Here is a 16,332-nt window from a genome sequence, read left to right as displayed (position 1 = left end):
ATGCCTGTGTATGTGTGTGTGCTGAGCGGCCCCCATTTTAAAGGCGAGGAGACAGGGCCCAGAGAAGTGAAATGACTTGCCTGAGTTCCCACTGTGAGACCCTGGCTTCACCCCAGGACTTCTGACTCAGGGTCCAGCTGGGAGCGGGAGCGTGGGAGTGAGGGTGAGGGACAGGCTCAGGGGCTCTTGGAAGGTGACATCAGGGTGGACCGACTTTCCAAAGGGCTGTTTGCTGAGTAATTTAGCCAGGTTGGGCCAAATGAGCGGGCCCACAGCCAGGAGCGCTCTCTCCAGCCTGTAGGAGACACAGCTGGTGAACTGGCCCTGGGCCCTTCCCCTGAGCCCCATGCTCTCAGGAGCCAGACTCTGCAGTGGGGACACTCCCAGATGCTAAACACAAAGGGTGCTTGTCTCTGACGGAGGACCCGCGGCTGGTCTGTTTCTCCCTGAAGTACTACCTGTTCTAACTCATCTTCAGGGTCCTCACCTTAGCGGGCCAGCACCTCATCCTGGGGCCTGGCCTGTCTCTTGCTTCTCTCTGGGCCTCCATTTTCCCGAATATGTAATGGGGGTGGTAACACTTCCCCTGCCCACTGCATTGGGCTAGGGTTAGAATCTATGAGGTGAGGGATGTGGAACTCGGAAGGGCTGTACACAGATGCAAGTGGGTGTTACGGCACCGACCCTGGATAATCAGAGTGCTGGGGAGGTGAACTGGAAATGGAACCGGGGGCGCTTCTTGGCTGTGTCTCCGAAGCTCTCTGAGAGCCCGGGGGGACCACCCGGGAGGCAGTCCTAGCAACTCTCAGGTGCAAGGTCGTGTGACCCGTTCACAGGCCCAGACTGAGGAGGACACACTCACGCTGCATCTTGAAGAATGTTTATGTTTGGCTCATGAGGCCCGTGGCCTGGTTTCCTGGGTGGGAGTGGCCACCTGGGCGAGGGCCTGGCAGCTGGCGGTGCAGAGCATGGCTGAGGAATGGGCTGTGGTCTGGGGAAGGCAGAGACGACCCTGTCTGTGTGTTTGGCAGGTGAAGGAGAGTCACATCTGGGTAGGATGATTGGGACCAAGGACACAAGACTTGTCATCACGCAATCGGTGGGGAGCTATGGAAGGTGTCAGAGTCTGGAGTAATGGAGTGTGTGGGTGGGGGTGGATGGGAGGGTGTTTAAGCGGGGGACAGGGCTTAGAGTAGCGTGCGGGAGACATCAGCGGAATTGTTTTTGTTTCAGGGACAGAAAGGGGACCCGGGGCTCTCACCAGGAAAGGCCCACGATGGGACAAAGGTAGGTTTCGAGGGACCCCAAGCTCAGGGAAGGGGGAGTGAGCCCTGGGGAACCGCCGGGCCCTGGGGGAGGCTCCTGGGCTGCTGCCGGACAAGTCTGGAAAGGTCAAGGCTGGTTTGGTTTTCACCTTGAAGTCCTTCCGCCTTTCCCCACACCAAACCCAGAGCCATTTCCTATTGCCTTCTGGGGTTGCAGCAAACAAAACCCACAGAAGATTTCCCCCAGGACATTCTTGGTGAACGTCCTTTTGCCTAAAAGCCTGCATGGCTTGCTGCAGGGCCTTGTAGGTGACCCTTGGCATCCAGAAGCTTCTTGGTCGCACATGCCCAGGAAGCTTCCGAAAGACATTCCAAGTCCTCTCCGCGGTTAACAGACAGGCGTGTGAGTGTCTGGGCGGTGGGAAGGGAACGGGCCAGGGGGTCAGGGCTCCTTAACTTAGAAGGGCGATGAGACCAGAGGTTTCCCCATGAAGAGAAAGCACAAGCATTCTTCCCTGGTGCATCCACCCCGTCCACTAACCAAGGGACCTGGAGGGAGTGCAGGGCCCTGGGGAACAGGGAACCCAGAACTCCAGGTAAGGCAGCGTCTCAGAGCTCCAAATCCTGGACGGAACACACCAGTCTGTCTGCCTTCCCCTGGACTCAGCCTCGGAGCCCTCCTGACAGGCAGAACCCGGCTTCCCACCCTGGCCTCCTGTGCTTGGGCACATACAAGTGGCTGCTCCCTTTGATTTCCCCGAGGCGCAGGAGACTCATCCCTTCGCATCCTCACTGATGCGTTTTTTTCATTCGTTACGCGGGGTGTAAATGTTCACATGCACCCCCACCCGCTCCTCGTTGGAACCTGATAAGCCAGGGCAGATGGGCCCAGCTTGCAGATGAGGAAACAGAGGCCCCGGAGGCGGGTGGCTGCTGGAGCTCACACAGTTGGCCGGGTGCTGAGCAGGATTGGTACCCAGGTCTTGTCTCTTGCTCCTGGGTTGTCTGTCCTCGGGTCTCATGGTGGTGGCAGAAATGCCTCCTACAGTAACCACCATGCCCGGCAAGGATGAGAAATGCAGAGAGAGAGAGAGCTGATTGGATTGGGGCCGATGAATTACATGCCCCCTGGGACAGTGATCCTCAAATACTTAGCATAGGACCTATTTCCCAAATGGTATTCTATACCAAAGTCCAATATAGGAAATATAGGGTTTCCCAAAAAAAATGTATACACACACTCTGAATAATGATAAAGGCAGTGCTTATTAAGATACACTTTCTTTTCAAAATTGAGCTCTCAGCTGTTAAAAGTACGTCTGCATTTTTGAGGGACACCCTGTAGATTGAATGGAGTGGCTGGGTTGTGTGGAGAGGGGCTGGACACCCTGCCCACTGGGCTGCCTTACTCCGCTCAGAGCCCAACCCCCCCCCCCCCCACCCCGTCTCTCCTGAGGCCTCCGGGCCTCCCTGAGTCCTGTTCACGAGCAACTGGCCACTGGCCATGAGCGCTCACACTTTGATTTAACACGCATCCCTGCTCCCATCCCCCCAGCTCACCCCTTGTCTCTGTTTTGCAGGGCGACATGGGCTTGCCCGGGCTCCCTGGGAATCCAGGACCTCTTGGACGAAAGGTACACCTCGGTTTCGATGCTTTGCCTTGCTCAGTGGGCTTCCTAGCAAGCAGGGTCATCTGGCAGGAGCTGGGAAGCTGGGAACCGCCTGCCCCCAACCTCCCGCCTGCCTCTCTTAGCCCCAACCCCTGGGCACAGGAAACATTGGCGGGAGGTGAGAGAGGTTTGCCAGGGTCTGTGCTTGCCTGGGGAGCACCTTGGCTTGGAATAGGCCTCCTCTAACCATGGTTAATGAGGTGTGACAGGAAGTGGCCCTGGTTCGCTGTCCTTCCTCTAGGGGTGCAGCTATTCCTGGGAGGCCTTTCTGAGGAATACACAGGTGGTGGGAGGAATATTGTCAGAGCCGGGAGGGTCTGCATTGGCCCAGGGCTCCACCTCCAACCTGCTGAGTGGCCTTAGGCCTTCGTATTACCTCCCTGAGCCTCAGCCTCCTCCCACCTGGATGGCGGCAATAACCCTCTCTCCCTTGACCCCCTACTGCCTGGGGCTGTCGGCCTGCAGCAGAGAAATTGGGAGAGTGGACTCTGGGGTCCGTCAGACCTGGGATCTATTCCTGCTACACCGTCCCCCACCTGTGTGACCTTGGGCGAGTCTAGAACCTCCCCGAGTCTAACCTTCGTCCTTCCCTGGTATGTATGCTGCAGGGGAGGCAGATGCTCTGTGAAGGCAATGCGTGCTCTGTGCCTTCTGAGCTGTTGTCATGCTGCTCCTGACCTTGTCCCTGCTTCAGCCACGCTGGGGGAGTTACTTCTCTAAACGCCCTTGCAGGAAAGTCTACCGTTTTCCAAGATGGTGGGTCCCTGGCTTACAGTGTCCCTGGATTTCTCCCCAGCTTCCCAGCCAGGATCCCGCATCCTTCAGACTCAACTCTAGCTGCTCCCACTCCAGGAAGCTCCCCCCCCCCCCCCCCCGCCGCTGGGGGCCTCAGCCTTCGGGCCAGGAGCCTCCACTCTGCTCAAGGACCCCTGGCCCATCTTAGCTTAGTTATTTTTACCCCGAGTCCAGCCTTATCAACCGGGTTGTGCAAATCTGGTTTGTCACCTTCCCTACTGAGCCTAGCATGGGACTGCACATAGTAGGTGTCCAGGAAACAGGAGGAGGACAATGCAGGCCAAAAGGGCCAACTGCTTTTTTGCAGGGAAATCTCCCACTGCTGATGGGTTTTCCAGTAGATACATCGGCATAGATACTCATGTCTTAAGCTTCTACCCTGGCTCCCAGCTGTGGCCACAGCTCCCATCTTTCTGGGCCATCTGGGTCTCATCTGGACAGCTGTGGTGCCTCCTGGCTCCTTCCTGGCCATGCTCCAAGTGTCCCCATGGCACAGGGGACCTGGAGCATCATGCCCGCCCCTCATCCCTTTCTCCAGACCGGAGCCTGTGGCTGGCTGTGAGCTGGGGAAACATGAAATTTTCTGGCTCAGAGAACACAGGGGGACTCTCTCTCCCCACTCACTTCCCCTCGGGCTCCAGCGCTTTCTGATGGATGAGGTGTGAGTGGAAAGTCTCCTTCCAGCCCCGGCTCATAAAGCAGGCAGTGGTGGTCTCGCTCTGCATGGCGGTGGGAGTCGAGCTGAGGTGGCAGGAGATGGGAAAGCCGACGGCCCGGCTCCTGCCTGGGTTCCAGGGCTCCCTGCTCTCGGCAGATGTCCAGCGAGGCCAAGAGCCCCCCATCACGGTGGGCCGGCTCACCTGAGCAGGGAGGGGTGTCTTTTGTAAATTAAGGGAGAGCTTCCATGTGGTGAAAAAAACGATTTGGCAAAGCCATGTGCACCCCTGGGCCAGCCCCGGCAAACACAGAGGAGTTTGGTGTGGGGCAGCCCTGTGTCACCTGCGCACGGAGGGTGGTAGGCAGGGAATGGGGGAGCTCGGGTCCCCAGGGTGGGGAAGGCGGACAGACAGGGTGGGCCACTGCCTGGGATCATCACTGTTTGTAGGTAGTTTCTCCTCCACAAGGATCTTTGGTGACAAATGTGGCCACTTTGCCTGGTCCTGTTGGGGGCTTTTCTCCTTCACCTCACGTGGGAGCCTCGGGAGAAAGCAGACGTCCGGAGGTAAAGTGGGGGGGGGGGGGTGAGCATGCTCTTTGCCCATCAGCATGTTGAATCTCGGTGTCACCCCAGAGTGACACCAACAATCCTATTCATCCTTTTATTCCACAGAATTGATTGAATGCCAGGCACTGAGCTGAATAAATAGACAAAATTCTCGTCCCCCAGAGCTTTTATTCTTGTGGGGGAAGGCAGACAATAAGAAGAAAAAACAGTAAAAATATAAGGTGTGTTAGAAGATGAAAAGGCCTCTGAGATGAGACAGGCAGAGAGAGGAGCTTGGGTTGGGAGGGCCCCCATATTAAATAGTGTGGCAAAGTAGAGGTGGCATGAAGAATTACTGTTCCTCATCACACTGTTCCCTCAAAATAGCCTCCAAGAGCTAAGGCAGTATTATGCCTCTTTAGAGCTGAGGAAGCCAAGGCCCAACTAGGTCTCATTCATTCACTTATTCAATGCGTTCATTCATTCCTTTCTTCATTCATTTATTCATATGTGTTCATTCATTCCTTTGCTCATTCATTCATTCATTCATTCATTCCACCAGTCATTCATTCAGCAAACATGTACCTGTATACCAGGCCGTGTGCCAGCAATGGCGTTGAATGCATTGAGATCATCGAGAGGCCTCGAGGAGGGTGATGTCTGCAGCAGTGGTTCCCAGCCCCACCCTGCATTAGAACCCCTGGGGACCTCGCCCACCCCAGGGATCCTAGTTCTCTTGGTCTGAGTGGGACCCTGGCACAAGCTTCTCAGGTGCAGCCAAAACAGAGTTAATGGTTTAAAGGAAATGAAACCATCAGGGTCACTAAGCAGCAGAGCTGGGATTTGAACCTAGGTCTCTGACCCTCAGGCCCTATGTGGAATGAAACCACTTCTCAAATAAGAGTGGGCCCACCAAGTAAAAAAGAGGCTCCCGCCAGAGGCAGTTTCTCTGCATCCACTGGCAATGCTCGCTGAGGAGCATTGCTGGGCCGATTCCCGAGAGCTGGACAGGTGCATGGACCACGTCAGACACCTGGATGGAAGCCAGCTCTGTCCCTTTCCTGCGGGGTGAGCTTGGGCACGTGGCCTCGCCTCACAGAGCCTCGGTTGCTTCCGAGGCTGGTTGGGAAGGTTCAGTGAGCTGTTACATCCCCGGGACCTAACACGGGGTTGGCACGTGGCGGGCACTGCATCCCTATTTGTTAAACGAGTGAGTGAATGATCCCGATGATCCTGAAGGAGAAGTGCTGAAGGTCACCAGATCACCACCTGCACCCTGGGAGGGCGGAGTCCCGTGCTGTCCCTAGTCTGACCCTCCTCCCTTCTCTTCTGTGGATGGGTGCTTCTCAACCGGGGGCGATTTGCACCCCAGGGAACAGTTAGCAATGTCCGGAGACATGTTTGGCCATCACAACTGGGAGGGGGTTGCTACGAGCTTCTAATTAGTAGAAGCCAGCGGTGCTGTTCAATGGCCTACAGAGCACAGGCCTGCCGGGCCACCCCAGCCCTGATCCAGCCCGCAGGGCAGCGGTACACGGGCACCTGCTGAGGAGAAATCCTCACTCCATCCAACCCTACATGCCCTCTGGCACTCCTTCCTCCGGGCCCTCCTACAGCCCTCACCCCGCCCATGAGCCCTCCCTCTGCCACCGGAGTTGACCACCGTCTGTGAGGAGCTGTAATAACTGGGAGGGCAGAGGGGCCATCTGGGAATGCTTTGGGGGCGTGTGACGGAGGCTGCCAGAGGCGGCCTCCTGCCTTTCTGCAGACCTACCGCTCTCCCTGCACGCAGCACCCCCAGTTCCATGCAGAGCCCCTACCGAGACCGTTCTCGAGGCTCCCCTGCTGTGGGGCTGCCCTGGGCCTCGGGCCCACGCCCACTGCCATTTCTGAGGTTCAGTTCCCCTCTGCTCCCCAACCCGCTCTTCCTTCAAACCTCCGTGTACAGTGCCGCCTGCTGCTATTGGGCTGTCTACACTCTCCGAGCCTCAGAGAGCGTGCTGCTATGTATTTAATACTCAGAGCCGCTTCTCGGAGGTGTGGAGTGAGTTTGTTTGGTTCACCAGTGTATGCTTAGTGCCTAACCCAGCTGAATGCATGAGCCATCCAGAAACCGTGCCCGCCCTGGTGTCTCAAGTGCCCACTGGGCAGATGTGGCGTCGGAGACCTGGCTGCGCCGTGGTGGACTGGTGCTTCTGGAAAAGCCCCACCTTCAGCATCCTGTCATTTCTGGGCCAACAGGATGCTTTGAGAGAGCAGCTGGGGAAACGGAGGTCTGGGAGGCGCAGGGACTTGCCCAGCATCCTGCCTCTTGGCATGTTTGTTCCTTGCTGATTCTTTCTGTGAAGTGACCTGTTGGTTGCCCCCGTGTGGCAGGTGGACCGCGAGGCGGTAGTGAAATGCTAAGCTGGTAAAGTGTGGTGAGTCCCACTTCGCTGCAGGAGAAGCCAGGACCTTCTGCAGGCTGAGGTGGAGCCTGGGTGCACATGTTGGTCCCCAGGACCCCTGGGCGAGGACAGGACCCCCTCCTCTCCCTGCCCAAAGCCCAAATAGCATCCCAGCCGGCAGGGAGACTGTCTGCAGCAACAGTGAGGTGATGTCTGGTTTCTCCTTGTGCACTGTAAGCAATGATTAATCTGGCTCCCAAATCAAAATATAGACCGCGCTGTATTATAAACACGGGTCCTGTGGAGACCCGCCTGCCGGGCAGCTGGAGGCCCTGCAGGCTCCGTGGTCCCTGGAGCATCCTGTGGCATCCGCTCTCCCCGCCTGCCAGTCAGGCACCGCTCACATGTGGGGAAGTCACTGCCCGTGGGTCCACCTTGCGGTCGGCGCCTGCCCCATAATTGCTGGGCCCTGGAGAAGATAATGGCTTAGGTTGTTGCAGGTCCCAGGGCCCTGTCATTTGAAGCTATTAGCCGGCCCAGCTTGGTAAACACGGTCGAGGTACTTTCAGGGAGCATACGGCCTCCCACCCACTCCTTCCCCATGCATGGCAGTGCTCCGTCCACTGCTCCCATCCAGCCAGGAGAAATGGATATCCATGGCAATGTTCAGGGCCCCTCAGGATCCACTGTTTGGGACAGGTCTAGGAATCTCGGCCTTCTGAACAGAGCCCGGCCAAGCCGGCCCAGAGCCTGGGGAACAGTCCAGGCTTGGTGTAACTCGCTAACTGATCTTGGGCAAGTCCCTTCCCCACTCTGGGCCAGTTTCTCAGCCTGCCCAGTGAGAAAGGAGGTTGTGAAGTTGAGGCCTTCGTCCCTTCCCACTCAGATACTCCAGCGCTCTGTGACTGTCCCCTGGCCCAGCAATGCTGCAGTGATCTGTCCTGGGAGGTGGGTGTCTAAGGGGGTCTTTCCCGGGTGGCCCTGTGGACCTCCGGCCTCGGTAAGTGTGTAGATTAGAGTCACAGGCTAGCACTGCCCTTGGGAAGCTGTGTGGCCCCAGGAAAGTCACTTGGCCTCTCTGAGCCTCAGTTTGCTCACCTGGTGAGTGTGCACAGTAATTTCTCCCTCCCAGGCAGGATGTCAAGGAGTTGATGAGCTGATGGATTTAAGGCGTTAGTGGCGAGCCAGGCCTAGGGCAGGCCACGATCCACGTCCCTGATGGTCATTCGTTTCCTTGTAGCTGTGTTCCGGGGGAAGGGTTTACTTGAAATCTCCTACTGGGATCACGCTGGCTACGCTTCTCTGATAAAGCATTGGCTTCCAGAAGGTTCCTTTTGGCTTTAGAGGAAGCACCTTTCATGCTTCTCTTGGGATCTTTGCCCCGTTATTGCATTGGGTCTGCAGCCATCCCTCAGAGTAGGCAGAGGATGACAGAGTGAGGCTCAGAGAGGGCAATCGCCTGTGCCAAGTCACACAGCCTAGAGCTCGAGGCTCAATGCAGAAGTTTTGCTTTTTCTTTCTTCTCTGCAAGCTCCAAATGGAGAAGGATAATAATGGTGATTATATGGATTATATATATGAATTATATATATGGATTATATATAACCACCTCCGTGGTTTCTCATCATATTACCCCCCACACACTGGCTTCCTGCTTCGCTGACCACTCCTTCCTCTCTACCTCTCACCCCTTACTCATTCTGCTCCAGTCACGTGGACCCCATTCTTCCTCAAACCCACCTGCGAGCGTTCTTGCCTCAGGGCTTCTGCACCTGCTGTTCCCTCGGCCTGAAATGCTTTTCCTCTGAGAGCCAGACCCATGTCCAGCTCTCTCACCTCATTCATCTCAGAGCGGCTTCCCTGCCTGCCCACCTGCAGCTATGCCCTCCCGAACGTTGCCACTCTCTGTCCTCTAACTCTGCTCATTTTTCTTCAAGGCACTGGTCACTACACACATGATCTCTTTTTAAAGTTTTATTCTGAATTATGGTTTTAAAAAACATAAAATTTAGCATCTCAACCATATTTAAGGTTATAATTGTGTTAAATATATTCACATTGTTCTGCAACGACCACCAGAACACTTGCAAACCTGCAACTCTGTACCCATGGAAACTACTCCCCGTTTCCCCCGCCCCCCGCCATTATCCTTTATGTTTACTTATTTTTATATCTCCTTAATTGGACTGTAAACCCCATTAAGGCAAAGGATGTTGTATTCTCATGTACCCCACAGAAGCCAGGGTAGAAGGGTTTCTCAATGGGTGGGCAGGCTGATGCTGGCGTAGAATGGTGCTGGCGCATAAAACTTCAGATAGTGTTGGTTGAATGAATAAACGAGGCAGGAAGATCATGATGATAACACCAGCCAGTCTTTACAGGGCCCTGGAATTAATGCCAGATCCTGTGCTTGGTGCTTTACACACGTTGTTCACGCAATCCATGAGCCACCCGGTATAGCCCAGTTTACAGAAGTGGAAACCAGGACCCAGAGAGGTGACATCAGTGGCCCCAGGTCACACGGCCAGCCCGCAGTGAAGCAGAGCCCAAGGGGTCTGAGCCGTGCCGCATGCCCGCTGCGAGCTGTGGCCCGTGCCTCAGTTTGCCCTCTGGGGGGAAGCACGCACACCCATGTGGAAGACTCTCAGCCAGCCGTGTTGTCTCCACCTCATGGGCCCCGGGTTGAGATGCAATCATATCACTGAGCAGTCTGAGGCATGAGTAGGTGCAGGAGGAATGCTTGTAAACTCCCCAAGCCTCCTGGGTCAGACCGACTCTGCTGTTTATAATTAAGAGTCCCACTTCCTGGGGGCGTGCGGGGGTGCTGAGTTATGTGTGTGTGTGTGTGTGTGTGTGTGTGTGTGTGTGTGTGTGCGTGCATGCCCGGGATGTCTGCAAGGTTCTCTGTGTGGCCTCTGGTGTCGGAAGGACACAGGGTGAGTGTGAACCTGCTGGTCCTCAGCAATGAAACTCGGGGTGAGTGGCTTCCGTTCTCTGAGTCTCCGTTTTTTCCTCTGTAACATGGAGGTGATAATCTCTACCTACGGCTGCTGTAAGGGCTAGAGGAGGTCAAGTAGGTGTTGTCCTAGGTAAACAGCCATGCATGAAGGGATCTGCAGGCATCGTGTGTGTGTGTGTGTGTGTGTGTGTGTGTGTGTGTGTGTGTACTCTACAGTCTTGTGTAGCACCCTCTGGGGGAGCCCAACACCTCCACATCTCAAATTCCAGAGCAGAAGGGGCCTCAGTTCAAACTCCTCATGTGAGGTCCAGAGAAAGAAGGCGGTGACCCACCCGGAGCTGTCTGAGCCAAGCCCAGGGCTCCCCGTGTGAAGGGCCCTGACTGCCCTGGAAGCCCCTGGTCTCATTGCACAGCAGCCTAAGCTGATGGAAGCTGGGCATCTGGGTTTCCCTTTGGAGAGCTCCCCACTCTTATGAAATGACTGAGGGTCACCCCCAGCGCCGCCTGAAACACACACTCATTTTGATTCTCTTGACCCTGAGACCTGGCCTTGAACCCTGGCAGTTGGACCCTGGGGACGAAGGGTCAAGGCTGGTGCTGGGATGTTGCCAGACTCCTTCTCCATCAGGCATTTGGGCGCCCTGTGTCCCCTTGGAATAGTTACTAGAACCAACGAGAGGAAGGCAGGCTATTTTGGTGAATATACTTGGTCCGTGTGTGTGAAATCTTTTCATGCTCATGAGAAGGGGCAGGTCCTGACAGAAGGTTCCAGCATCACGGGGTGGTTGGGCGCATCCCGGACCTGAAGGTCCTAATCAGCCCGCCCACCCATTGAGAAACCCCTCTACCCTGGCTTCTGAGGGTCTCGCCCTCTCTGGCTTTGGAAAGAATGGCTGGGGGGGGGGCAGCATCACTCTGTCAGTTCAGCTCACAAACCTGCCCAAGGAGTGAACAGTCCCTCGATGCTTCTGGTTGAAGAACTGCTAGTAGCAGAGACGAAAACATTAGGCACCTGCTAACCCTGATGTACATGGTCCATTCGGCAAGTGTTTCTTGAACACATACGACATCCCCGCCGTGGTGCATGTGGTGCGGAAAAGGCAGGCAGGGAGGCTGGGCTGCTGCCATCCACAGGCCCAGGTGTGTCTCCCGGCCTGATGTGGCTTCTTCCCCCACAGGGATACAAGGGCTATCCTGGACCTGCTGGGCACCCCGGAGAACAGGTGAGGACCATGGCCTCAGCCCCACCCTCCGGCTCCTGTGCTCCAGCCCCTGCTGTCCCTGGCCTCCTCCCTGGGCCCTGGCCTCCTCCCTGGGCCCTGAGCCCTAGAGCCAGGTGGTTGAGCCTCCCATCCTGCTGGGGCCTCCACCCCACGCCACCTCTCCCCCAGCCACATCTGCCTGAAAGAGCTGGAGTCCACGCCAGCCTGGCGCTGGCACGAGCTGCTGCACTCGGTTAGAGCCATGAATAGCTGGCCTGTTCCGGGCGATGTTAGGGGATATTATACGCACCGCCATGGGGTTTGCAGGAATTTGGGCTGCCCGGGCCCAAATCAAACAGCAGCGGCTGCCAGCGTGGGGGCCAGCCAGGCCTCCTCAGTGCTGTCTTAGGCCCGGGCGGCCGGCACAGGGGGTTTTGTCCCTCCGAGCTGGTCTGACCGGTTTCGCAGAGGGGTGGGCTTGGGGGCCCGGCAGCCGGTGGCTTCCCCTTCCTCCCATTTCATCTCACATTCCTGCCCTTCTCTTTGTCCATTGTGAGCCCCAGTGCCCCACTGCCCCTCAGACCTGGAGCCGGGCAGGGTCTCTCCTTTCCTCACGTTTCTCTCCGTTCCTTTGCAGGGGCGGCCGGGACCCGAGGGCAGCCCAGGGGCCAAAGGTTACCCTGGCAGGCAGGTGCAGTATATGGCTTCTGGAAGCTCTGTGGCCATGGTGGTGTGGAGATGGCCATGGGCCCCCAGGCAGAGGGAGGTGGCGGGCTGGGGGCTAAGGAGCTGCGCCTGCTGGGTAGGCCCTGAGAGCAGGGATGCTCAGTAAGAGAACAGAAGAGACGAGTTCTGGTGCAGTGGGGGTAGGTCTCCAGAGGCTCCCCCCACCCAGTCTCCCCTGGAGCCACTTCCCTGGGTCCCTGAGGTGGCTGGGGCTCAGTTTGAAGGCCACGAATCGAACCCATTCCCATTCTACAGAGAGAGCAGCTGAGGCCTGGGTTGTTGGCAGCAAGTAGACGGTCTCCATATGTCCCTGCCCCTCTGTCTTTTATGTTTCAGGGGTTACCTGGACCTGTAGGAGACCCTGGTCCCAAAGGCAGCCGGGTAAGTGGGCCCTGGCAAGTGCCGTACAGGTGGGCCCTGGCTGGGCATTACCTGTGCCTCCGGTGGGCCTGAGAGAGATCAGGGCTGGGAGGCCTCCACCCAGTGTCTGTCGGGCTGCAACTTCCTGCCCGAGTGCTCTCTGGAGAGCAGAGGGACAGCAGGACGGCCTGGTGATGGGAGACTCTTGAGCCAAGCCTGCGCCATGGCCGGGCAGCCTGGGCAGCAGAGCGTAGCTGGGGGCTCGGCCACAGTCCAGCTGCCACAATGCCCAGCGTGTCCCAAGTGATGGGAACAAAGCCAGGCCGCTTTGCCTGCAGTTGGAGTCCTCAGAGGCCTCTCTCCTGCTCCTGACTGAGGGCGAGGGGACCACCCTTTTGGGAGCCAGTGGTGTCTGATGGGTGAATGCTGCCCAGGCCTAGAGGCTGACAAAGTATCTATTGTCCTCTTCAGGGAGGAGCAAACCCTGAATGGCCAGCAGTCTCAGTTTACCCATCTTTCCAATGGGGGTGATGTCCATTCTGCCTCTTGCGTGCTTATGGAGATACCAGGAATTTGGAAGCAAGTAGTGTTTAGGGGGAGCCACCAGGTGTAGGCTCCCGGGTGAGCTGCGGGCGGTAGAGAAGGTTCTGGGGGAAGTGGATGGAAGTAAATGGAGTTTGGAAGACTAGGAGGTGAACTGGTGGAACCTTCTCGGTACCTCCAAGGAAACTGGGTTCACAGTAGAGACCCCGAGGCCCTTGTTTGCACTGCACAGTGAAGGTGGAGCTAAGATGAGGACCCAGAGGTCCGCAGGGCTGGGCTCGCTGCCTCTCAAAGGACGCTCAGCACGTGGGTCACACAGTTCAAGGTCAGGCTAGGTTGGTGTGAGGTGTCTTCCTCTCCTGAACCACAGTCAGGCCCTAATCCCAGACCCTAATTATGGCCACAGTCTCGGCCCTAATCCCAGGAACTGACAGGCAGCTGTTAGGAGAGCATCTGGGAGGTGGGCAGGGGGTGGGTGGGCAAGGTCCCCAGGACGTGGTGGTGATGGTGACGACCATGATGATGATGATGATCGTAGTAATGGTGGTGATATGCAGGGGCTGAGGAGGCTCCTGTCCTATGATGTTGGACCTCCCTTAATCCAGCTGTTCCCACAAGCTGTGACCCCAGAGGGTCCCTCTGAACCCAGGGAGGTCTTCTCACTTCTGCCACAGGGTCCCTAATCGGTCAGGAGGTCAGGAGGAAAGAGACAGGCATCTGGGCTGCTTGGTGTTTGCCATGCTAGAGGCATCTTGGGGCCACATATATAGAGAGAGAGCTGGTCTGGCCCCAGCTCACCCCTGTCCAGGGTCACAAGGCCCTGAGCAGCCTGGGTGAGCCGGGCCATTCCAGCTGCCCTCCCAACCCCGCCATCACGGGCCTCATATTTATGAAGTAGGCAGAGGGCAAGCTTTGGGGTCAGGGCACCTTCGAGGCCTAGGAGGAGGCACTACGGAAGCCACAGGTGCCCAGCAGGGTCCCTGGGGGTGGGGAGGACCTGGTGCCACTCCAGCATCTAACCCAGCTGAGAGCTTCCTTCCTGCAGGTCCTGGAGCCCCGGCTCGGGGCGGGCCTCCCCCCGAGAGCGCCCGCGCCCTTCCCTGGCGTGAGGGTATGTGCCTTTGGACTACATCGTGGAAGCCAGCACCATGCAGTCCATGGGCATATACACTTGCCTCAAGGCCTATGTCGTCGAGGAGCCGCCGGAGCCACCACTGCCGCCAGCCAGGAAGAAGAGCCGGGCGTGGGAGGGCAGCGAGGGGGCTGGGATGGGTCGGGCCAGCCACACCCCACCACTCGGCCCTCTGACCGCCCCCACCTGCTCTTTCCTAGGGCTACATTGGACTCCCAGGGCTCTTCGGCCTGCCAGGGTCGGACGGAGAGCGTGTGAGTATGCTTTCTCTGTTTACCTCTTACCCACCCCACCCACCCCTCTGCCAGGTGCCAGCCTGGAGCAGTCATGGAATCCCTTCTAGAAGGTGCTCTCGAGTTCCATAGGAGTCCACTAAGGGACAAGGCAAGGCAAGTGCCTTCCAGACATAGGGACCAGAGTGTGCAGGGTCGGGGGCGTATGAGAACTTGGCAAGTTTAACAGTCATGCCAGTCCAAGCGCTGCGTGTGAGGTGGGAAGGTGGGGCAGCGGGGAGACAAGGCTGGAGGGAGCGCCTGGGCCACGTTAGACGTCACTCAGAGGCCAAGGTCAGGAAAGGGCCTCTGCTCTGAGAGCTCTGGGAGCTTCTGAAGGGCTTTCAGCAAATGAGAAATGGGCCCATGTTGTATTTCAGACCAAGTGTCTGCACACTACAGCCTGGACTCGGCCCCGCTCATTTGTTTAGGCATCACCTGTGGTTGCTCCGCTCTTGGCACAGAGATGAGTAATTATGACCGAGACTGTTCGGCCCCCAGGCCTCTGGACCGTCCTCTCCATCCCCTCCCTGCCTGAGCCCATATATGGGAACTCAAATGTAACCTCATCAACAAGAGAACCTTAGACACACAGAAGGAGCACTTAGCGAGCACCAGCCGAATACCCGGAACACCGGGTACTTTGGGGGGCCAGATCCCCAGTTCAGACCCATGCAGACCCCAACTCTAGGGAGTGCAAGGGCCATCCATCCCCTGTGCAGAGCTGGTATCTGCTGTGGATGTGGTCTGGATGCTAGGCTCTCGGTGACTGCCTCTTGTGGGTGCTCTGGGGCTGGTGTCCCCTGCTGGAATCCTGTCCTGACCTCTCCCCTGTCTCTTCCTCTACAGGGCCTGCCTGGCGTTCCTGGCAAGAGGGGCAAGATGGGTAGGCCGGTAAAGATTTTCCGTGTCTATTACGCAGACTCTATGGGGGAACTTGACCTCCCACTGGCCGTGCTGCCCTGTCCATCCGCGGCCTGGGCATTCTCTGCTTGCTTCTCCGCTCAGCCGTCGCTGTGCTTTGAGTGTGGGGGCCGGCACGTAGGGCTGTCTGGGCCTCGTGTCCTGCTGCCAGAACACGAGTGGCTGCTTCCTGGCTGGGGCTGGGGGCGGGGCTCCTGTGGGCTCTGGGTCCCTCTAGGAGGGAGCCTGTGTGTGTGTGTGTGTGTGTGTGTGTGTGTGTGTGTGTGTGTGTGTGTGTATGCACACATGCACACTAATTGCTCTGCCATGCAGTTCTGTGTCTGTGGGTGGGGGCAGGGCGGCCTGCTGTCTGGGTCCTTAGTGTCCGTGCTCGGGGTCCTGCTGGGACTGGGGGGTCTTGGCCTGGCCAGGTGTCGGTGCTCCTGACTCGGAGAACACGCAGGCTCCGTGTTGTCCTGGTGTCCCCTGTTTCACCCGTGCACACACAAGGCCAGAGGGCAGCGGGATGCTGGGCAGGTGGACCACGAGGGGGGCTCGGCCGTAATGCCCAACCTGTTAGCTTTGCCTGTGATTCTCCATCGTGGCAGGGAATTGTTTTTCCCCTTGTTTGGGCCTCTGTGGGGCAGGAAGAAAAAGCCAAGGCTCAGGGAGAGTAAGTAATCTGTCCGAAGTTTCACGCTGAGTCAGCAGCAGCGCCAGGACTCTAACTCGGTGTGTCTCCAGGGCCTCTGATCTCCATGGTGGCCCAGGCCCACTGGTTGGAGATAAAGTTGTAAAAGTGGATTCCCTACAACTTTTGCCCGGAGGAAAGTCATTCATCACCATGCTTTGCTATTCACAAGGGGAAACTGAGGCTCCGAGAGGCAGAGTGTTGTGTCCAGGGTCCCCCTGCT

The 16,332-nt window shown here is 57.4% G+C and overlaps 1 protein-coding gene and 1 non-coding gene across 2 annotated transcripts in view; both read left to right on the top strand.

The window, feature by feature from the left end:
• Positions 1-16,332, top strand: part of COL27A1 (collagen type XXVII alpha 1 chain) — a 124,788-nt gene that overhangs the window by 27,238 nt on the left and 81,218 nt on the right. Inside the window, exons 6-12 of the mRNA XM_008155255.3 lie at positions 1,234-1,287; positions 2,846-2,899; positions 11,459-11,503; positions 12,120-12,173; positions 12,545-12,589; positions 14,444-14,497; positions 15,365-15,409. Of these exons, the coding sequence (XP_008153477.2) occupies positions 1,234-1,287; positions 2,846-2,899; positions 11,459-11,503; positions 12,120-12,173; positions 12,545-12,589; positions 14,444-14,497; positions 15,365-15,409 (351 nt within the window). The remainder of the gene's footprint in view (positions 1-1,233; positions 1,288-2,845; positions 2,900-11,458; positions 11,504-12,119; positions 12,174-12,544; positions 12,590-14,443; positions 14,498-15,364; positions 15,410-16,332) is intronic.
• On the top strand, positions 14,211-14,294 carry MIR455 (microRNA mir-455). The gene has a single exon (NR_129158.2). It is a non-coding gene; the product is annotated as a microRNA mir-455 (primary transcript).

The sequence above is a fragment of the Eptesicus fuscus genome, chromosome 15, assembly GCF_027574615.1.
Source record: "Eptesicus fuscus isolate TK198812 chromosome 15, DD_ASM_mEF_20220401, whole genome shotgun sequence".
Taxonomy (NCBI): domain Eukaryota; kingdom Metazoa; phylum Chordata; class Mammalia; order Chiroptera; family Vespertilionidae; genus Eptesicus; species Eptesicus fuscus.
Note: the sequence above shows the minus strand (reverse complement) of the source record. Positions and strands in the feature narration are given on the sequence as shown.